The sequence below is a fragment of the Ochotona princeps genome, chromosome 24 (genome assembly GCF_030435755.1).
Source record: "Ochotona princeps isolate mOchPri1 chromosome 24, mOchPri1.hap1, whole genome shotgun sequence".
Lineage (NCBI taxonomy): Eukaryota > Metazoa > Chordata > Mammalia > Lagomorpha > Ochotonidae > Ochotona > Ochotona princeps.
This window is the reverse complement of record NC_080855.1, coordinates 20,802,847-20,825,321: the sequence shown is the minus strand read 5'-3', so window position 1 is coordinate 20,825,321 and position 22,475 is coordinate 20,802,847. Positions and strand designations below refer to the sequence as shown.

Genomic DNA, 22,475 nt, shown 5'->3' with positions numbered 1-22,475 from the left:
TGGGACTTGGGGGCCCAAGGACCCAGGCCATCTTGCACTACTTTTCCAGGTGCATTAACACAGAGCTGGATTGGATTGGAATTGGAGAAGCCAGACCTTGAACTGGTGCCCAGTTGGGATGCTGGCGTTGCAGGCAGTGGCTTTACCCACTGGTTTTAAGTTTATTTTACCCTGAACTTTGACTTGGGCAGAGTTTTGATACAATTTACTATATTTCAGGTCTTGCATTTTTTATACTTGTGCTTTCTGGGGGCCGCTTGTACTGTGTGTCTAGTTGGAATTTTGCTTCTGTGGCAATTCTAAGCGTGTTTGTCTTCTTTGGTACTGAGACATGGAGTCATGAACTCGCAGACTCTGAGGGGAAGGGACTTGGAGTTCATTCAGTTTCCCTGGCACCCCACTGTGACCCTGCCTTGGCCAGCACCCTCACCTGCTGTTCAGCTTTGATAAAGAGTGCATCTCCCACTTGTAACGCTTCTTAGGAAAGTGACTTGCTGAGTGGTCTTTACCAAGAAATTGTTGAGGAAAAATAAAAATAGGGTGGACCTGAATTTTAGATATTACATTGGCTTTTTTTTTTTTAAAGATTTATGTTTATTACAAAGTCAGATATACAGAGGAGGAGAGACAGAGAGGAAGATCTTCCGTCCGATGATTCACTCCCCAAGTGAGCCGCAACGGGCCGGTGCGCGCCGATACGATGCCAGGAGCCAGGAACCTCCTCCAGGTCTCCCACGCGGGTGCAGTGTCCCATCGCATTGGGCCGTCCTCAACTGCTTTCCCAGGCCACAAGCAGGGAGCTGGATGGGAAGTGGAGCTGCCGGGATTAGAACCGGCGCCCGTATGGGATCCCGGGGCTTTCAAGGCGAGGACTTTAGCCGCTAGGCCATGCCACCGGGCCCCAGGCTTTTTTATAGAGGAAACTGGAAAATGCCTCAGCTCCCTTTGGAGGCAGTATAGTTTTGTGAAAGCAGCTTGGGTGAGAAGCCAGACACCTTTCCCTCACTCTGTCTTAAGCGGGTACCGCAGTAGGGAGCCAGCAGTGACCACGCGTGTTTCACAGGACCCTTTAACTTAACGGATGCTCGGATGCTGTCTGGATCTCTTCCCCTATTCCATATTCAAGCCATTCTGTGTCTTTTCTGATTGTTTACTGGTAGTTTGGAGAACATGTTACACACTCTCTGCATTGTTGGCTTGAAGACACTGTTTTTAAGTTCCCATTTGGACTCTGTCTCCTCTTGGGTCCTTGACTCTGCTAGTTCTGGCTATAATTACATGGAACGGGGATGGCTAACTTGGGGAGGGGACTCTGGAACAGCGCTTCCCAAGCCATCTGCGATGGTATGATTCTATTTTAAGTTTTCTAATCCTTCACGAACCAGTGCTTCTACACAAATACAATAAAAATATCCCAGCAGTGTCGGGTTGCTATAAAGGCTTAGATGCTGGTCTCCAGTTCCTTCCTTCTCTGCTTGAGGACTGGCCGCAGTTTGAGGAATACTGGCCTAGAAAACACTGCAAAAAGTTGAGCTGGGGAGGAAGGCCAGTGGGGTCGTTTTGTGATCACATTGTCCACGCCTCAGTGGGTTACTATGCTGCCTTTGTTTCCACACCATGACTAACAACAGATCCTCCTGAGGCGAGCCAGACTAGCACTAGCAGAGGGCTTTTCTGTCACTGTCCCTTAGGTGTGGTCCCCTCTCACAGTTCTGATCCCACTCAGTGCACCAGCTGGCTCATTCAGCCCTCCCGTCCGGCCCGACGCTGTTTTTTCAGCTCCATCTGCTGCTTCTGTCTCCATTTCTCTCCCTGTCTGGTTCTGCTGAATCTAGCTACAGATGATTTCCCTCTCTGCATTCAGAGGTTCTTCACTCCACTCTGCTTTTGAGCCCTTCCTTGTGTGGCTCACTTTCATGCTGTAGGGCTTCATGCTTGTGGGAGTGGTTGCGGCCTATTGAATCATTCCCAGTACTTCTCCAAGCCTATGTGCCCTGCTCCTGGGACTGTACTGTGTGTATTCCAGCCTTCTGGTGGACATGCTGGTACTTATTTATTCCCACCCAGCCAAGTGGGCATTGCTGGAGAATGTGGTGGTAGTGCAGTCCCACTGGGTCAAGCTTCCAGTTCCCCTTTGGTAGAGTTTTCTGGGGTTGATATTGAGTGCTTTCGTTCTAGCTCAGGCCTAGGACTTGACCTGGAGGGAGAACCTTCTGAGTTGATGCTTTCCCAGGTTCTTGCATTTCCAGAGAACTACCGTGCTGAGGGAAGCTGGGCGGGGTAGGGGTTTAAGCTCAAGCTCAAGGACCAGGTAAAGCTGGAATGAAACATACCCATCCTTCACCAGTTTGGAGGCCTTGGGCACACCAGGTGATCTTACTGAGTCTTTGTAAATCAGGAATCACAGTAGGACATGTCTCAAAATTAAGTGGGGTGCTTGGCACATTGTACGTCTTAAAAAAAGTACTTGCTGTTATTGATACCCTCCTTTCTATTCCTACTATTTTCTGTTGCTAGCAAAGACTAAAATGTTACAAAATGTTTGAGTCAAGGTTGGTGGCCCCTGGCATCTTTGGCATTTTGGCTGCATCATCATTCAGTGTTGCAGGGCTGCCCTGTGCCGTGTAGGATGTGCGGGAAGGTTCCTGGCTTCTCTCTCCACCAGGAGCTAGGAGCCACAGTAGTGACAACCAGAACCTTCTGCATTCACTGCCAGTTGTTGCCCACAGGACAAAACTGTCCCTGGCTGAGATCCCTTAGCTCGACAAAGTTAAGTTTATTCTTCCATTTTGTTAGCTGAACTAGAACTGCGTATTCTTGGGCTAGGTTGAACTCGTTTCTTGAGACAGTCTGCCTGAGTGTGATATGGAGTTTGGTTATATTTTCACCTCTGGGTCACTACCTGCAGCCTTTGAAAGTTCTTGGGTTAATCTGAGAGGCAGAGCAAGGGAGCCTGTGTGGGGTGGACTGGGCCGCCTGCGCCCCTGCCCGGCCCTGAAGGCAGGCTGTTTCCCCAGCGTACTGTAAGAACTCCGTGGATGGCCTCTGGTACTGCTTCGATGACAGCGACGTGCAGCAGCTGTCGGAGGACGAGGTCTGCACGCAGACAGCCTACATCCTTTTCTACCAGAGGCGGACAGCTATCCCGTCGTGGTCAGCCAACAGCTCAGTGGCAGGTAAAGCCAACTCTTGACCTTGGGTGGGTTTTTTTCCTCCTCCCCCCACCCCCCAGAGTAGATGATGGTCATTAATGGCCCAAAGGACCTTTCCGGAAGGCCTCATGACTGTTGACTTGATTGGATTAATTTTCACATTTCCGTTTCCCGTGGAAACCAGCGTGATTGCAGTCGAGCAGGAGGGGTTGGGTTGTGAGAGCTGGTGTGGGCTGGCGGAGTTCACAGGGAGGCAGGGTGGAGTCTGGTTAACGTGCAGGGAAGCCAGAAGGCAACCTGGCATGCCGCCCTGCAACCTGGTTGGAGCAGTACCCCCAGGGCCACGTGCTTGCCATCTGTGCAAAGCTGTAATGACACCCACCTCACATCACATTAGAGGAAGGCGTGCGAAAGCCTTTTGTTATGGCTAAGTATCTGGACACAGGTATTTTCCTCCAGTAAGATTAATCTTTTAGGAAAAGGAATAATACAGAGAGCCTCCAAAAAGTTCATTGGAAAATGTGTGTTGTCTTTTTTGGGTCTTTTAAAAATGTGCCTTTTAAAAAATTGTGTGCATTGCCTTTTAATTCCATTTTTTTTGATGAAGGCACCTCTTACAAGAAGCCTTAGGGTTTTGCCTGGTGGAGATCTTACGCTGATTCAGAGCCGGTACCCATGTGTGGCATGGATGCAGCCACACGTCATCCACACAAGGGGCTGCATGCACATTCATGGGGAGTCGAACTGTCAGAGAAGGTGACTGACGGAGGACTGGAAGTGGTGATGGTTGGTAGGGAGCCGTAGTGGGGAAGCATCACTCAGGTGGGGAGCCCCTGACGGGATCCTCCTCCTGTCCCCACCCACCAGCAGGTGGTTCACTCACAGTGCCAGTGTGGGTTCCAAGGCTCTCAGCCTCCCCAGTGCTTTCTGAGTGGGCCGTGCTCAGCAGTGCCCTCTTGAGGTCTGCATCTGCTGTTTCATGTGCACAGTTCAGGAGCAGTTTCTGTTGGCCTAAAATATATTTAAGGGCAACCCTAGAGGAGACAGTGACATGGAGGGGTAGGTGTGTTTGTGTGTAAAGAATGTCCACAGACAGTGAGAACCAGAAAAATCCAGTCCTCTATTCTTGCTTTGTTTCTGAAGTGTCACTGCAGGTCCTCAAAGAAGCACCTGGTCGGTAGACGAGCAAATTTATGCATAAGCCCTTCTCTTGCAGCCTCTTTAAGGCTCAGACTTTGCCTTGTGAGGTGTTCCTCTTATGTGCATGTCACGATGACAAACCTCCCTCACGTACTGGAATCTGCTTTTCATTTTTGTATGTATCTGGAGGCGCGGTTTGGGGGTATTGGGAGTTCATGCTGACTTGGGTGGGGATGTCCATCAGGGATCCCAGCTCAGTCACGCAGGCCGCCCCTGGCTGCTGCCTGACCAGTGCCCGCTTCCTTTCCTGCAGGCTCCACAAGTTCTTCCCTGTGTGAACACTGGGTGAGCCGTCTCCCGGGGAGCAAGCAAGCCAGCGTGACCTCTGCGGCTTCCTCCAGGCGCACCTCGCTGGCCTCGCTCTCCGAGTCTGTAGAAATGACCGGGGAGAGGAGTGAGGATGATGGTGAGTGTGGGGTTCGGTGATAGAGGCACCATGCCTCCCTCTTAGGAACGAGTGTCCAGGAGACTGGGAGAACTCAGAGTGTTGCTGAGTAGGGCTGCCTGCTGTGGTCATGGTCATGTGAAGTAACTTTATGTAAACAGGGACATTTGCTGTTCCTGTGTTTGCAATGACTTTCTTCTCCAGCTTCTTTATTTTCCCCTTTTAGGGTTAGGTGTAGAAACTGGTGCTTTGACTGTTTCTTTCAAAGTGCTCTTGTGGGGTGGGGACAGTGTTGTGCCCTCCTAGGGCCGCCTACTGAGGGGTTGCTGTGCTGATCTGACTGGTAGTTTCCTGACTCCCAGCGTCGGTTTCTGAAGACACGGTGGGTGTAAAAATTTGGAAGCTGGGGCTCTCTTTGTTTCCTTTCCACTTTCCGTTACTGCTTGAGAAATGACAGGACGGACGAGTACTTCCAGCAGGGTCCCAGGTGGTACGGGAGTGTCGGGCAGCCAGTACTGAGAGCTGGGAGGCGGAGAGGAGTGAGCTCAGCTTCCGGAATGAGCCGGTGACTCACCCCGCAGGAAGCGTCACTCCGCGGCCAGCAGTTCGATCGCGGTGATCTGCTTCTGGCGATGATGGATGCGTCTGAAAGGGTGACCTGGAGTGGGGCTTGCTGGAGGTTGCAGGAAGAGTGCCGGCCCGGTGGTCTGCCGCAGCCCTCCCCCTGCCACCTCTTCTGGCGTGTTGCTCCTTGATTTGTACAATGAGAGCGTTGGACTGTCCTGGCTAAGCTCCTTCCAAGTCTTTACAGCTTCGGAAGACCGACTAGTGAGCCTTTGCTTGTTTAGGTAAAGGTTATTTTCAGCACAGCCTTGACGGTAAGCCTGGAGGTGGCTGGCCCCCATGTGTGGTTCAGCAGCGTGCTGCTGCCATCAGCATCCGCCCAAGCACCACCTCCATCCAGTGTTGCTGGGTGGTGCCCCGGGACAGAGCTTGGCTCTGAGGGGCTCCTCCTCATAGAGGTTTGTAAATGCTACAGCCATAGTAGGCAGTGGATGAGAACCCCAGCGCAGGGTCTCCACCACCCTGGAAGACCCAGATGGGTTTCAGGCTCCTGGCATTGGCATGGCCCACCCCTCAGCTGTTGCCACCACTTAGGGAGTGAATCAGAGGCTGGAAGATCTCTGTCTCTCCCTCTCTGTCACTCTTTTAAAATGTATTTGCATTTTATTTGAAAGGCAGCGAGAACTCCATCCACTGATGTACTTCCCAAATGCTCCCAACAGCCAGGGCTGAGCGGCAGTGAGCCCAGGAGCCCAGAACTCTAGCCAGTTCTCACCTGAGTGGCAGAGACTCGGGTACTTGACCTGCCACCTGCCGCTTCCCAGGTGCACATCAGCAGGAAGCAGAAGCAGAGTAGCTGGGCCTCTAACCAGGCTTTCCAGTTTGAAATGCAGGCATTACTAAGTGGCAGCTCAACTGTGATATCAAACATCCACTGGTGACTTTTCTAGTCAGTCATTGGGGGCCAGTTACATGTGGTAGTCAAGTGTGCTAGTAAGGGGCTGTGGTTCTGCCATTAGCTCGGTCAAAGACTTCACTTCTGCGTGCCCTAGCCATCCCTCAGCAAGCTGAAGAAGCGATTAGTAGTTCGTGCCTCATGAGCATCTGTGGGGTGCAGTTGCCCTGCCAGCCACAGACCTCCCAACAGACTATCTAATCCTGGCGGAGTTAGACCGAGGGTTGGCAAAGTAGCCTGCAAGCCCAATCTGACCTGTGCCTTTCTCCATAAAGAAACTTCCTTTGAAACACAGCGTATCTGTTATGGCATCGCCATGGCTGCTTCGGTGCCGCAGGCCAGAGCTGAGGGCTTGACGTGCCAGGACAATTCTGCTGACCCTTGATGTCGGCCAAGAGGGAGTGGAGACTAGCTTGCTGGCCCCGGAGCACAAAGAGCCCTGCTGTATGGACAAGAGAAGTGGGCTCATGAAGGCTGAAGCCCACAGTTACCCTGGGCTTCCAACGGGCTGGGTTTGAGGGCCATGCTCTTCTCGCCCCATGGGCTTGCCTGCCTTCCATCTTCATCATCTTTAGGGGTTGCCTGAATGTTTCTGCGGGTTTAGCTTAACGGTGTTCTCTTTGCCGTGTTCAGGAGGCTTTTCCACTCGGCCGTTTGTGAGAAGCGTCCAGCGTCAGAGCCTGTCTTCCAGGTCTTCTGTCACCAGCCCCTTGGCTGTCAACGAGAACTGCATGCGACCTTCCTGGTCCCTGTCCGCTAAGCTGCAGATGCGCTCCAACTCGCCTTCCAGGTTCTCAGGCGACTCTCCGATTCACAGCTCGGCCTCCACCTTGGAGAAGATCGGGGAAGCAGCGGATGACAAGGTCTCCATCTCTTGCTTTGGGAGCTTGAGGAACCTGTCCAGCAGTTTCCAGGAGTCCAGCGACAGTCACAGCCGACGTGAGCACAAGGCTGTGGGCCGAGCGCCTCTGGCCGTCATGGAAGGTGTGTTCAAAGAGGAGTCAGACACCTGCAAATCGAACTCCAGTGCTGTGGATGTGCAGAGCAAGCACCCAGCACAAGGGGACCGCTTGCCCCCTGTCTCCGATCCGTTTGATAACAACAACCAGATCGCCTACGTGGACCAGAGCGATTCTGTGGACAGCTCTCCAGTCAAGGAGGCCAAAGCCCTGAACCAGCCAGGCTCCCTCCTGGGGAGGCCTGAGGGCACAGCCAAGAGAGCCCCCAGCTCCAGGGGCACTTCGGAGCCAGAGAAGGGCCCGCGGAAGGGGCGGCCGGCCCTAGCGAGCCAGGACTCTTCTGTGTCCAGCACATCCCCTTCCTCTCCCGTCCCTGTGAAAGTGTCCCTCAAGCCCTCCCGCTCCCGGAGCAAAGCGGAGGCTTCATCCCGGGCCAGCGGGAGGCATTCGTCCCCTGCCCTGGCACAGCCCAAGAAGGAGGCCTCGCCCAAGTCCCGGGACTCCGCGTCATCTCCCTCACCACAGAAGCAGAAGTCGGCTTCTGCCCTCGCTCACACTGCCTCGTCGACATCTGCCAAAAAAGCCCCCGGCCCCACCCCGCGAGGCGCCCTCCCCCCCGGGAAGAGCAGGACCTCAGAGTGGAGCCTCAGCCGGGAGGCTTCCAGGCAGAGCCTGGGTTCTGACCGAGCCAGTACCACCTGCTCCTCCAAACCCAGCTCTCCCCGGGTGAGCCAGGCCAGGGCCGGGGAGGGCCGAGGCGATGGCAAGCATGTCAGGAGCTCCTCCATGGCCAGTCTGCGCTCCCCGAGCACGAGCGTGAGGGCCGGGCTCAAGAGGGATAGCAAGTCAGAGGACAAGGGGCTGTCCTTCTTCAAGTCAGCTTTGAGACAGAAGGAGACCCGGCGCTCTACCGATCTCGGCAAGACGAGCTTGCTGTCCAAGAAGGCCAGCGGTGGCTCTGCCAGGTCGGCCTGTAAGAGTAGCGCGGAGGAGAAGGCGGAGCGCGGCCCCCCGGCTCCGGGCTCCCAGCAGCCCCATGCCAACGCACTGGGAAAAGAGCCGCTGGTCTCCAAGGAGCCTGCTTCCGCTAAACATTCCCTGTTGTCTGCCCGCAGATCCAAGTCTTCGCAGCTGGATTCCGGGATCCCCTCGTCTCCGGGTAGCAGGCAATCTGCTGAGAAAGCCCCCAGAAAGTTATCTTCTAGCATGCAAACCTCTGCACGGCCTTCTCAGAAACCTCAGTGATATTTCTGCAAAGCCAAGTGTTTTATCTGTAAAGACGTTTGTTTATTTATTTGGAGCCCCTCCCCTCCCACCAATGCCCTCTCTGCTTTTCTTGTTTTTGTATGTTTTGGGTCATGTGCCTGACTGTGTGTGTGTGTGGTGTGTGTGTGTGTGTGTGTGTAAGTGTAAGACAGAAAGAGAGAATTCAATCGCAAATTGATAAAAAGCATCGCCTTATTCTGCCATTGAACCAAATAACAGCCATAGGCAAAGAATTGAGACCAAGCTAACTGGAATAGTGTGGCCAGTGCCCCCTTAGCATTGTAGACTTGTGCCTGGAGGACTCCAACGAATTCTGTTGGACACTAGGATTTGGAAGTCCGGAAGCCCGTCCAGCTGTCATTGGTTAGTGTCCACGAGGATGAGTTACCTGGCGCAGGTTCCCCCTGCACGGGATCAGTGCCTGTTACAGATGGCAGGGTGGCACCTGGAGCTCAAGAAAACTGTGCTGCAGATAGCGAAACAGGCCAATGGAAAAACCGTTGCTTTGTGCACTTTGCTGCCCCAGCTCCCAGTCTTTGTGAAGGGCAATACTCTGAACACTAACATTTCTCAGGTATCCGCTCAGCTAGTCTAGGTAAATGGATTGGAGAGGAGGAGGACGTGCAGGCGACCACGGTGATGTGTCTTCTCCTGCCGCAGAAGCTTCCGGGCTGGGAAGGAAGTCCGTTCACTTCTTCCCCATCTGCGGAGGCAGGCATACCATAGCCCGGCTTGACGCTCGGGGTGTGTCCGAACAGGTGGCAGGTCAGACGGCCAGGGAGCAGTTAGTACATTTGGAAGATCCGGGGGTTGGGGGCGTGTAATGGGTTCTGAATTAGATGTATGAATCTACAGTTTCAGTTTCCTTTCCTAGCATTGCTTTTGTTCTTTTTTTTTTTTTTCTTTTCCCGTTGGAAGTTGAACACTTCGTGCTTCCCTGGGTCTGCGTGGTGGTCATGTGTCCTCACTTTGTCTGTAGCTCTGAGAGCCACAATGTCGCCTCCCGCTGCACATCAGCCGTGGTAGGCGGAAGCAGCCGAGCAGAGAGTGGGGTGCACGGGCACTTCCAAAACCTCACCCCAGTTTCCCTCACGGCAGCTCGTCGCCTTCTGCCTTGTGCTGAAGATTCACTCTCAGGCCCAGGACTCACAAGCGGGATGTGGACAATGCTCCATCTGACAGTGTCACAGCAAACCACATTCCTTGTCAAAGGAAGGGGAACCTCACCAAAGTCTCAGTTTAAATCCAGATACACAGTTTTCCAGCTTCTCTGTGATCCCTTGGCCATACTTTTCTGCTGCAATTTTAGGGCTTTTTTATTTGTTTTTAGTTTTTTTTCATGTCTTGATGTTCCTTGATCAGCGTGTGTCACTTTGCGATTAAACATGGCATGTTATGTTTTTATATGATTTTAAATATTAACCTTGAGGCAGGTCCTAGACTGTTCAGGTTCTTACTGAACTTGGGTGCGCTCATTCATTCATCTTCTCCCTTTTCAGTATTGCTGTGTTTGAAAAGAAAATAGGCACATACAGTTATCAGTCCAGCGCTGCTGCTACTTTTTTTCTTCTCTCTCTTTCTCTCTCTCTTTGTTTTCTTTTTTTCATGAATACCTCTTGGGAAATAGTTTCAATATGGTTACTTAACTTTATTTTGCTGCTATTTGGAGCATTCGCTGGTAACTTGCAAACCTGCAGGTCGTTGATGTTGAGGGTAGCTGGAAGTTGAGACCCTGGCAACGTGTAAGACTTAACGTGTTCAGCCCTGCAAGTTAGCACGAGTGCTCCTTGTCGTCTGTCGACATGAGCCCTTGGCCCCGTGCTTGCCCTGTCCCGTGTCCACTGCTCCTGAGGAGTCTTCGCTTTCCCTGTGCAGATCTCCAGGGACGTCCCAGAGCAGCAGGACCCCGCTGCTGGAAGACCCCGCTGCCTCCGACGGTGGGTTCCCAGCCCCGTCCTTGCTTGCATCGTGCTAATTTCCCTACACAGGTGCACCAACCATGGATCGTGTCGGGAATTGAATGTCTGATTTGAGCCTCTCATCCCTTTCTACTACGTAGATAGCCCCCATGCAATATCTCCTGGATTAAACTCTGACACAGTCTTAGAATTACAGTTTGGTTAGACAGAGGGTTTTAAGAAACACTTTTTTTTTTTTTGGTGATAGTTAAGCATTAATTGCAACTCATCTGATTTTCATGGCAGTAGGTTTTTTATTTCCCTTGAGTTCTCTAGAATTGCCTTTTCCATTATGTCCAGTGTCTTGGGTGGTGGTGGGGGAGGGATGGACCTCTAGAACTCCCTTTACTTTTCCATGAGATCTAGAAATAACATTTCTATAATTTAATAAAATCTGTAAACTATGTGTCTTTGGAGTTTAGTCCTTGTTTCAGAGTCACTGAAATGGGAAAACAAAACAAAAAACAAATATGACATTGTCCAGGCATCATGAAACCATTGTATTTTCAAGGTCAGTAAACTCTGAAAATGCTGTCCCCTAAGTACAGGAAACAACTTTAAGCCACAGTAAAGAATATGTTGCCTTAAAGTTTGGGGGCAGAATGTCCTGGTACACACCAGGTGATCATCAAACAGTAGTGCTATGTGTATGCAATTCCTTTGTTTTTAAGACAATTTCTTTCTTGATTTCTTTTTCTGGTACCATTAAGTTCCTGCCTTTGTATCCCTTAGAGGACCCGAAAGCATAGAGAAGCCATTGTCAAACTCCTGTCACCTTCCGCCGGCTCCCACCCCTTTTGAGTTTTCCTGAAAGCAGCTTGACCAAAAGTTGAGAACAAACATGCTGGACCAACAGGAATGGATGTGGGGGGTTGTGGGGAGGGTAAAATGTTGTAATTAGCTGTGAGGCAGTAACCATTCTTTCTTCATTCACTTATTCATTGTGCAAACATTCATTGAGAGCCTGCTATGCCTATAAAGGCGGACTGAACGCTCGAGGAGTTGTCTGTGGAGCTGGGGAGGACCGCCTAGCCACTCGTCAGGGATGCTGGACTGACCAGTGGAGGCTGGACACACTGCAGCCGGTGTGCCTCTGGAGGCAGGCAGGTGTTCCTGGAAGTCAGAAGACCCCTTCGTCTCTGGAGATACTTTATTCTCACATCTACTCCTTCGGACTAAGCCGTCTCCCCTGGAGAGGGGTCGGAGATACATTACACAGCTGCTCCACCTTAGGGCTTGGTTGCCAGTGTGGAACGGGTGTGGGGGTGTTCCGGGAACTGGGCAAGAACTGTGAAGAGAGCGGGGCAGCAGTTTTAGGGAGAATGAGACAGAAGAGCTGTGAGCAAAGCTCAGGTTTTTCAAGTAAGTGTGATTTTAGACAGACGTGACATCCCATAGTAATTTCTGAGCTGCTGAAGTTGCTGTTTCCAAGATGGGTTTTGATAATCGGTGCACAGATAATTCATGTTTCAGGTTGGAGTCTGAGAAAGCAGGCACTTTCTGACCACAATTTGAACAACAAACACTCCGGGCTTTGTATTCTTTGCCATTGAGAAGGGCAAAATTCATCAACAAACCAGTGCCTGTCATAAACTAACCACCATGCAGGCTCAGTCTTTAATTTCATAGTGGGAACATTCTTTTTAAATTCAAGTGCATATTTTGGGAGGAGATTTAGTGCTTTCATGTAAGTGAAACTTGTGTATATCACACTACTTTTGGTCAACGCCTAGAGAGTTTGTTTTTGTAGCTGCATCTTGATTATGATCAGTCATTTCTTTCCCAATAACAATTTTTGCACAGCCCCCACCTAACCCAGAACACACGCTCTTCTACCTATGCAAACAACCCATGGAAAATACAGCCTACACTATGTGTTGAAAAGGCAACTCCTTATGAAGCTGTTTTTTTTTTTTTTTTTTGGTAATTTTTCTAAGCGTGGCTTCATCAGGAGAGCATGAGTGTGATTGTTAGTTTCTTGTTACATATATTTCTCTCCGACAGTGTTTGTGCTCACTGGTGTGATTGCGAAGTGCTTTTTGCAAGCAGAAGTGCGGTCGGCTGTGTGGAACATAGGTTGTTGTATATACTGTATTTAGCCTGAAGACTTTCCTGAAGTATGTTGTTCTAGAAAATAACCTGCCATTTTCTATAGATGTTAATTTTTCTATATCTTCTAGGATTCTATTGCAGTCACAAGGAGAGACTGCAGCTTCAACTAGTGCTAGCACTTTTTAAATGCCTTCACAGAGACTTGGAGTTGTTGCTGAAGGCCTGGGAAGTCCCACCCTCTGGCTGCATTACGACTCAACCCATTCTAGAGCCATCTCACATGCAAACAAAGCCAGTGATTCTGGGCTTGGGGAGAGGGGAGGGGTTCCTAAGAGGCTTTTCTGAGTACCACACGTAGGACTCTTGGTGACTTGTCATCATCTCCAGGGAACTGAGTTCCTCTGAACTCACACAGCTGGGTGCCAGGAGGACCTCCTGGTGCCTCCTGGCTGCAGTCCGAGATGAGCTCCGCGGTGATTCCTCCGTGCAGTGCTGATGGCCAGGCAGCACTGCCATGCAGGGACCTCGGGTGAGCCCACAACATGCCCATCTGTGGGCACCTGTGAACTGGGGCGTCCTTCCTGCCGTTGCAGGTGGAGGTGAGACCTGTAGAGCAGTAGGGAGGTCAGGCAGAGTTAGAAACTATCCAAGAAGAAGTTAGAAAACAGCCTTTCCAGCCTGTTCATGCGTGTGGTAGAATGGGGTTTTTTTTGTTTGTTTTTTAGGGATAGAGACCCCAGGCCCCCTGCTGGTAGTTCTTGCCCTGATGCTTGGCAGTGTGTCAGCCAGAAGCAGGTGAGATTAAGTTCTGCTCCATAGTGAGCGGAGCAGGTGTCAGGCTCAGGTGGGTTCAGTCTCGTGGGCATCACGTGGTCCATGAAAAGAGAGACAGTCTACCTGGTGGGATCGTCCTGTTCAAGAAGGGAAGATTCCAGAAACTCTCCAAGCACCCCTCCCCTTCCCCCGCCCCTCGTCAGAGTGGTGGCATGTGAGAATGCAATATGGGACTTCCTAGGTGCTATCCTAAATGGGGTGGTGTCTTTCTACTGGGTGGGAAGCTGGTCGCTGCGTTCCTGGAGCCGGGGTTGGCTTGCTGGGCCATTCACACACACAGTGCCCCGCAGATACCCACTGTCCAGCTGTGCCCCTCGGCCCCGGTTGGAGTTGTATTCAAGTCCCATGCCCAAAGTAGCTTCCCAATGGAACCCTTCAGAGTGTGCCCTGGGGTTTCCAGCAGTGTCCTAGCATGTTGCATCGCCATACACATGTTACCTGGTATTGTTCTTGCCCCACTGCTCAGTGGTTTCTGTACCATTCTACTTGATTGTACAGTAACCTGGAAGGCAGGATGTGTTTTCTATTGCCTGGAAGGAAAGTGCATTACACATTTTAAGTTGTTTTAGAGCAGGTGCATGTGATGTGTCATGAGATTTCTGTTATTTATGTTTTATTATTCAAAGTATAATTTATATTTTTATGTTTAAGGCATTTTTATTGCTGAAATGGCAGTTGACTCTACAGTTGGGAATTAAAAGTGGAAAAATGTAACAAACTATAATAAATTGATTACATCGATGCCCTTATCAAAGCCGCCTTGCTCCCTCCCCATTGTCCAGGATGATGCTTCCAGTGTTGACAAATAGTGTGTAAATTAAGTGCTTTAAAGTCGCCTTGAATTAAAACTTTCTGAAAAGGATACATCCAGAGACTCTGGAAGACGGCAGATCACTTCCATGCTCATGTGCTTTCGTAATCAAGGGTCCCAAGCAGAGGGACTTGACCTTGAGCCATGGAATTCACATGCTAACCCAACCCTAAATCTTCTACATTTTGCACATATTATTTTCCCTCCCATCACATTTCTGTCGTGACAAGAGATAGCAGTGGTTTTTTGCTTGTTTTTTTTCCAGCCCTTTAACCACTGGGTTTTTGATGATATTTTTCTGGCTGTTCCTCTTCAGGACAGAACTCTGTGTATCGAGGATGTCATATCACTTGTGACCACTTGGGGGCACTAAAGATCGCCGCAATCCGACGCATTTTGGAAGGCCAGGGTACAGCTTGCTAGCCTATCAGCGTATGGAGGTACTTACTGCAAGTTGGGCAGTGTGGTATCCAGGAGCGGTGAGTTTGTACAGATTATAGAGCAGGTCTTGTTTTGCCTAAAGCACAGTGTTAACAGTTCAGGTTTAGACTCGGGAGGCACAGTACTTTATTCTTTTTTGGATGGTGAATGTTGCCTTAGGCTGAGATGAAGGGTTTGGCCACAGTACTCCCGCTTGATGGTGCGTAGATGTGGCTGTGCAGACATCTGAGGAGTGTTGTGTGGGTCACCATGGAATGTGGAAGATTGTCTTCAAGGACGTCCCCACCACCCGATTCCCCGGCTGCTGAGGACAAGGCTCCTGGTACTAGGGTACTCTATACCCCTGTGCTGCTGATATGCCTGGTCCTCTGACTCAGCAAGGTGTGGCTGGAGGCCCAGCCACTGTCCAGTACCCTTTTCCCGGGTGGAGCCTGCGTTTCCCCCTCGGTGTCCCTGTTCTGTTTCTTAGGCAGCTCCGCATGGGCCATCTGGTGGATTTTACCACCAGAAGGGCTGGGTGCAGCGCCTGCAGGACCCTTGGAAATTCGGTCTCTATGTGCCTGGGCTTAGCCGTGTGTTTCACCCTGTCACCCCGTCACTACTTGCTGCTCTGAGAGAGGATAAAGATTCCCGTGGCCCTGAGGAATGTTTGTGGTTCCCCGTGTAACCCAGTGGCCTCTGGTCCTGCTTCTACCACTTCCAGGGCTAAGACATGACCTTGACTTGCTTTTTGGATTGAAACTCCATTTTGCATGGGTTACAGGAATGAGACCGCAGCGTGTGGTTGAGGCCAGAGCTCTCTACCTCGGGTGGGTTACAGCCCCGTGGCATCAGGCCTGTGGCTCGTGAGCATTCCCTGGAGGCCCATCGACCGTGACATAGACCAGTTCTAAAGGCTCAGGCAGGGGAGTGGGGTTCATCTTTCCCCCCGAGCTTTGGGAATGGGACGCCTCAGGAGGCTTGGCTGCGAGATGGAGGGTGGGGGACATTGGGCTTAGGGTCCTCAGCCCACCAGAGGGGCTGCCTCATATGGTGTCATTCAGAATCAGAGTCAGGTTCCCTCACTTGACCTGCGTGCCCAGCCGGAGGGGCTGTGGCCATCGCTCCTGCTGCAGACTCCCTGGTGTGGGGCCCAGTTGTGTGAGCATAGCCCGTTGCTCCTCCCGCAGCCCTCCCCACATGGAACACTTTCCTCTGAGGTGCCGCACGGCTTATTCCTTCGCCTCATTTACATCTTGTTGGGGAGCCCTCATTTAACCTGTCGCTGACCCACCCATGCACAGCATTGCAGCGTGGCTTTGCTCTGTCCCCTCCCTGCCTGCTTTTCTCCGGCTCCCTTGGTGCAAGTGCCGGTGGGAGCGCAGGGAGCCTGGCCTGCTCCCGTCTGTCCTTCCCCGAGGGCGGCGGCCAGGCAGGTGGTAGCTGCTTGGTAAATATGTGCTCACCACAGTAATGGATTTCCTCGGGGAACCTGCTTTAACACGCTGTAACTGCTGGGGAGCGGAAGTGTGAGGGTACTTAGACTAAGGAGGGGCACAGGGAATGGAGTGGCTGCCATGTGACTGCACAGTGTCCGGCGCTGACCAGGCACTGAAGGTGCCACGCATGGTTGTAAAACAGCCATGTGGAGGGGAGGGGAGGGGCTGCTGGAGTGTAAGCTACTCCCACCAGGGAAGGGGAAGCCCAGGTGTTCAGGTTCCCTGGAATGCAGGGCAGGAGACAAGAGGGGACAAGGAGTGGGCAGAGGCACCTATCATGGCCCGCCTTTGGACCATCCAGGAAGAGATTTTACTTCGGTTTGTGCTCCAGCAAAGTCGTCATGGCAGCCTGCACATGGGATGGGGGACAGTTAGGAGCTTGTTCCTGGAGTATGGGTGCCATCTGGGACGGACTGAACCCCAGAAGTGCTGGGTGGCCCTAAGGAGGGTGCCCCTGCAGCGGTAGCCGCGCTGGGCTGGAGTCCTGCCGTGGTGACTCACAGCTGGCAGCCTGAGGCAGGCTCCCTGTCTTCTCTGGGCCCAGACCTCATCGCCTTGGTATGTATGTGTTTAAAGGTTTCCAGAGCCCTACACCGTATTTCAAAAGGAGCAGTTAGTAACCAACCTACACTGAGTATTGCAGTTACCACAACAGGAATCCTTAAATTTCTCCTACAGTTCTTTTCTTGGTAATTGCCAAGTAAATTTCTTTTATGGTAGGAAGTAATGATATTTGTACTTTTTTTTTTTTTTGGTAACAGAATTTAGGAAATCTTTCTTGCTTGGGTTTTTAAAAAACCTGGATGCTTTAAGACATGCAGAAAAGTTGCAAAAACTGTTGGGGGAAATAATTCACATTTCCTCTTCGTCCAGTGCTTGTTGCAGCACAACACAGCTGTCCAAACCGGAAGTTCCCAGTGGAGCAGTGCTTTTAACTGCACTGCCAGTTGGATCTGGGTTCACCTGTTCTTCCACCAATGCTTACCCCCCCGCCCCCGCCAGAATCATTCCTTTTCCTTCTCATTTCAGCCTGCCTGCTTTTTAGTCTTTCTGAGCTTGAGGGCTGGGAAGGGCACTGGCCACTTCTCTAGACCTGCTCCTTGTTGTATGGACGCCTCAGCATCTCCTAGGGGACAGTGAGGCCTCCGTATATCTTAATTTGGTGGTTTTTCACCTTGATGGGCTTGGTGAAGGTGAGCTCCCACGGCCAAGTTACTCTAGATCTTGGCGGAGATACTTTTTTTTTGAAGGGCAGAGTTTTTCTTTTTTTAGGTGCCGTGTCCCTGCAAATACCAGCCCGCTAATTTTAGCATCCCCCAGCATAGTGCCTGCAACAGTTTTTATTGCTGCAGGCATCTAATGGCGAAAGAAGGAAATTACTGAAACCTCACTTAGTAAGAAAGTCCAGAGGCCTGGCAGGGTCAGGGCTGCCTCAGTGCCTGGTCAGTGCCATGAAGGACCAGGGCCCCTCCCTCATCACTTTAAGCATCTTTGGTCTTTACTGGCGGCCATTGTTGTGTAATACAACAACATCCAGCTGAAGACTTTGGGGGGGTTCTCTCTGCTTTTCAGTGTTTTTGCATTTAGTAGAGAGAAGACTCCCATGTGCTGGCTCAGCCCCTGAATGCCTCTGTTGCTGGCTGGGAGGAGGCCAGGATGAAACTGAGATCCAGGCACTCTGTCCAGGTCTCCTGTAGGGGTGGCAGCGAGCCAGCTGTGAGAGCCACCACTGCTGCCTCCCACAGTGTCCATTTGCAAGAAGCTAGAGTCGGGAGGAAGAGCCAGGTCTGAGACCTGGGTACTCAGTCTCAGGGCACACATACTCAGCTGGTTTCTTAAGTGCCAGGCCAAACACCTGCCCAGCAGAAACTTTTTTCCCTAAGAAAGCAAAAGGTTTTCCAGAACGTCCTTTGCTGTCTGGAAAATTTCCTTCAGATTGCGTGGAGCAGGAACTGGGCCACTGGCCTGTGTGCAAGCTGTGAGAGAAGTGGAGAAAGTATCAGGCACATTCCACAGCTGGGAGAGCTGTGTCTGCCACCGTGCCCAAAGTGTCTGCCATCTGGTCACCCACAACAGTGCCCTGTCCCTGCCAGTGCTTTGCTCTGGAGGGACTTCAGGGATTGTGTGGGTAAATGGAGCTAAAACCTAGCTTTATTTTAGTGCAGAAAATTATTCCACTTCATACATAGAAAGGGTCTTTAAAAAGTTCAAGGGAAGTGTGTTTTATGAAAAGAAAAAACCTCCAGTGGCTTCAAAAATTTTTTTTGCATCAAAATAAACCTGAAAAAAAAAATGGTTTATTCATTTGAAAGGTGGAGAGACAAAGATCTCCCATCTGCTTGCTCACTCCCCGAATGTCTGCAGTGGCTGGGCTGGGTCAGTCAAAGCCAGGAGCCAGAAACTCAATCTAAGTCTCCTTGTAGGTGGCAGAGGCCCTGCTGCTTGAGCCATCAGCTGCTACTTCCCAGGGTGCACATTAGCAGGAAGCTAGAGGCTGGAATGGAGCCCAGACGCCAATCCAGGGTCTTTGATGTGGGATTCAGGGGTCCCAGCTGGCGTCTTAGCTATAAGGCCAAAGCCCCATCCCTAAACCTACTGTTTTCTAAAAGAGAGAGATTTATTTATTTTTATTGGAAAGTCAGATATACAGAGAGGAGGAGAGACAGAGAGGAAGATCTTCTGTCCGATGATCCACTCCCCAAGTGGCTGCAACGGCCAGTGCTGCACCAATCCAAAACCAGGAGCCCTGATCCTCTTCCGGGTCTCCCACGTGGGTGCAGGGTCCCAAGACTTTGGGCTGTTCTTGACTGCTTTTCCAGGCCACAAGCAGGGAGCTGGATGGATGGGACTGCCAGGATTAGAGCCGGTTGCCCAAATGGGATCCCGGTGTGTGCAAGGTGGGGCCTTTAGCTACTAGGCTACCATGCCACTCCCTACCCTAACCCCCGTTTCTTTTTTTAAAGATTGACTTATTTTCATTGCAAAATCAGATTTACAGACAGAAGGAAAGACATAGAGAAAGACCTTCCATCCACTAATTTCAATCCCCAAGTGGCTGCAATGGCTGGAGCTGAGCCGATCTTAAGCCAGGAGCCAGGAGCTTCTTCCAGGTCTCCCATGCAGATTCAGGGTCCCAAGGGGCAGCTTTGGGCCCTCCTCAACTGCTTTCTCAAACCACAAGCAGGGAGCTGGATGGGAAGTGGAGCAGCCAGGATACGAACTAGCGCCCATATGGGATTTCTGTGGTTGTAAGTCAAGGACTTTACCCACTAGGATACTGTGCAGGGACCCACCTAAACCTGCTTTTGAATTCCATCATGCACAAACTTTGGAAAATACCTTCATAAACCTTTGTGTAGTGACCAAGGTTCTGCATCTATTGCCAATGGCTCATCAGTCACGGAGTTGCCATTACTTGAAAACCTGGCAGCTCCTGACCCTGGAGCCAGGAAGACGAGAGAGTGACTGGGAGAGGGGACCAGGAGCATGATGGGGTGCATTGTGGGACAGTCCCTGGTTCCTCCACACTCCTAGCCTCCTTGGACCTTGGCCTGCAGCTGGGCACTGTGCTGCTAGTCCGACCGTCCCCTGTTCCAAAACCTCTGGGAGACCTGGAGAGGCGATTTGCAGGAAGCAGAGAAGCTGTGAGTAGGACCCGCCCACCTGTACTCAAAAGGTTCTCGCAAGAAGGAGGGAAGCTGGCACGGGTCGGGGAGGAGCCTCGCTCTGTCCTGTGCGCTCAGGAGTCTTGCTCTGGGGCCTCAGACACAGCCAGGGAGCTTGTTTGGTAAATAATGACATTGTTATAAATATTTAATAAGTCAAGGGACTGCAGCACATGAAAAATGGACAAGGTTCCTTTGCGGGGAATGCGGGCTTTTCTGTCCGTGCGCTCTGGCAGGGGGGAGGCAGTTAGAGTCCGCAGTCTGCCCTGGCTGACACCTGTATTTGCGATGGGGCTGATGAATGGCCAGAGGAATAGTCGCCATGTTTCGGAAGCATCCATCCATCACGCTGGAGTTTAGGCTGAGGGAGGAACTCAGAGCCATCAATATTCTCGTGTTTATTAAGCACTGCGTGCCGCGAGAGACGGTGGCCCGCATTGGTCCCGGGAGCAACGCCCCTGGAAAGGGCAGCGGTGGCTCGGTGATAAATGACTTTAATAAGAAGCAACTTGGAAGTAACCTTCCAGTAAGAAACTAATAACAATAATTAGATGTTTCTTAATCATTTATTTATTTTATAATTTATGCCCTGCCTGCTTCCGGAAAAAGGATGGAAGTGGCTCGCAATTAAAACGTGTCTACCCAGGATGGTTCAAATGAAGATAAACAAGAGGCCAGACGCCAGAGGGAGGGAGGCAGTTCCCCTCCATTGACTCGCCCCTGCTCCTCACCTGCCCCTTTCCCGACTGCCCTCTGTGGCTTCCTGGGGGCCTTGGGAGCTGTGTACAGCAGCGGCGGGAGGTGTCCTGACTGGGGACCCGAGACCGAGGCGGGGCACGCTGTGACCTGTCAGCCGGGCGGCTCGTCACTTCCCTGCCCCCAACCCAGCTCGCAGCCACATTTGCATTTCATTTATCACTGCTCCAAACAAATCTATGTGTCTGCAGCAGGGCAGCATGAAAAATTAATGCCCCTGTGTCAGGCAGAGCTTGTAGGCGTGACAGTGCAGAAATGGAATAACAAAAGGGCGACACGCGTGGTCCTTGCCACTTAACAACCACTCTTGTGTTCTCCTGAGGCCTTCTCTGAGCCTGCGCATCCTCCGTGCTCATGGGGCTTCAGGGACCAGAGCCTTCCCTGCAAACCCAGGGCACAGAGATGCCTCCAGACCTTAGCTGAGGCCATGTGCTGCTAGCTGGCTCCACCCCGAGCCCGGGAGAGCGGAAGTCTCCGTGGCCAGGGTTGGTGACTGGTCTTGGGCACAGGGGAGAAGGAAGGCAGCTTGGCTGAGGCTTGTGGGAAAGCAGAGATCAGCGCTTGTCTGAGCAGGGGTTGGGAAGTTCTGCCTCACGGGCTGGATGAGGCTTGTAAAGTCAGTTGGTGGGACTCAAGACCCAGTGACTCTAGCCTGTGAATAATCCAGAGAAAGAAAGTTAAAGAAAGCATAGTGAGTTACCAGGTGACAGACACACGAGAGGCTGGGGGACGTGAACATCAGTGGTCTTAGAGCCTTCTTAAGAGGCCAAGTGGACATCTCCCTGCATGATGGACAGTAGGCCTTTGTTCCCTCTGCACCCGGTACTGGCCCCTTCCCAGCCTGTGATCAGAGTAGCACCGTAGCCACTGCTGTGGAGTGGCTGGAATTGGGGGTGCCAGACCACACTGCCCGAGTTTGAACCTTTGCCTTACCATCTGCTAACTTTGTGACCTTGGCAGACTGTGGAGCAATCTTGCGCCCCATGTCACATAGCTAAAGTGCTTAGTGGTAAAGTTGGTTCTAAAATGTCTAGGGCTTGGGGGGACTCTGCAGTACAGCATTCACAGTGACTTGTGGTTAGGTAGACCAGTAGGTTTCTTGCCATAGCCTATGAAATGGGTCTTTGTGTTGCCACCTAGACAAATGTGAAATAGATAAATATGCTTTTTTGGATCTTGTCTCCCTGCAGTCAAAACTGCTAACTGTCCACTGTACTCTTCTCTACCCTGTCAAGGGTTACAATTTAAATGGCCCCAAAGACTAGGACTAGGCGTAATGTGAAACCAGAAACTAGAAACCAAATCAGAGTGTCCCATGTAGGTGGTAGGGATCCCAGGGCATACACGGTCAGGACACTGGGCCCAGAAGAGCAGCCAGGATTTGAACCCAGGTAATCAGGTGGAGATGTGGGCAGCCCAAGTGGCCCCTTCACCACTGTGCCAGATGGCCCACCTGCAGAGCATGTGGCTGGCCTCTCCTTTCCCCAGTCTCACCAGCTGAGAAGTGGCAATGCCTGGGGTGGCTGCAGAACCAAAGGTGCTTCTCCGGGGAGGACAACGGAAGACTCCATCTCTGGACCCGTGAGGGAAAATAGAGGCAGATCGGGTCTTTGTTTCCCTAGCACAGCCTGAGCCCTCACTGACATGTGCTTCATCTGGCTCTGCTTTTGTCTCCTTCTAGAATTCCAGGAGGAGACAGTGAAGAGTACAAAGGGGAGGATATCCCTTCCTTTCCTCTCCCGGGGAATCTGTATTAATCTCTTCTCAAACTCTGGACAGGCTTCACTGACTCCGTGACAAGGCAGACGTCCCGCCCACACACCATCATCCAACACTCCTTCGTTCCTGTGTATCCCCGAGGTGCAACAATATCCTAATGGTGATTTTATGCACCTCATTGGCTCTTGAGCCCTCTGAACCTTTGCTCTTAACGGGGTTGGCTTCTAAGTTGCTTGTCCAAAGTCTGCCGGGACAGGAGGTACAGGACTTTATTCCTGGA

General features: G+C 51.5%; 1 protein-coding gene across 1 annotated transcript in view; it reads left to right on the top strand.

The window, feature by feature from the left end:
• Positions 1–8,617, top strand: part of USP31 (ubiquitin specific peptidase 31) — a 60,486-nt gene extending 51,869 nt beyond the window's left edge. Inside the window, exons 14-16 of the mRNA XM_004586814.2 lie at positions 3,018–3,176; positions 4,606–4,758; positions 6,890–8,617. Coding sequence (XP_004586871.2) covers positions 3,018–3,176; positions 4,606–4,758; positions 6,890–8,460 — 1,883 coding nt within the window. The 3' untranslated portion in view covers positions 8,461–8,617. The remainder of the gene's footprint in view (positions 1–3,017; positions 3,177–4,605; positions 4,759–6,889) is intronic.
• Positions 8,618–22,475: the final 13,858 nt, after the last annotated feature.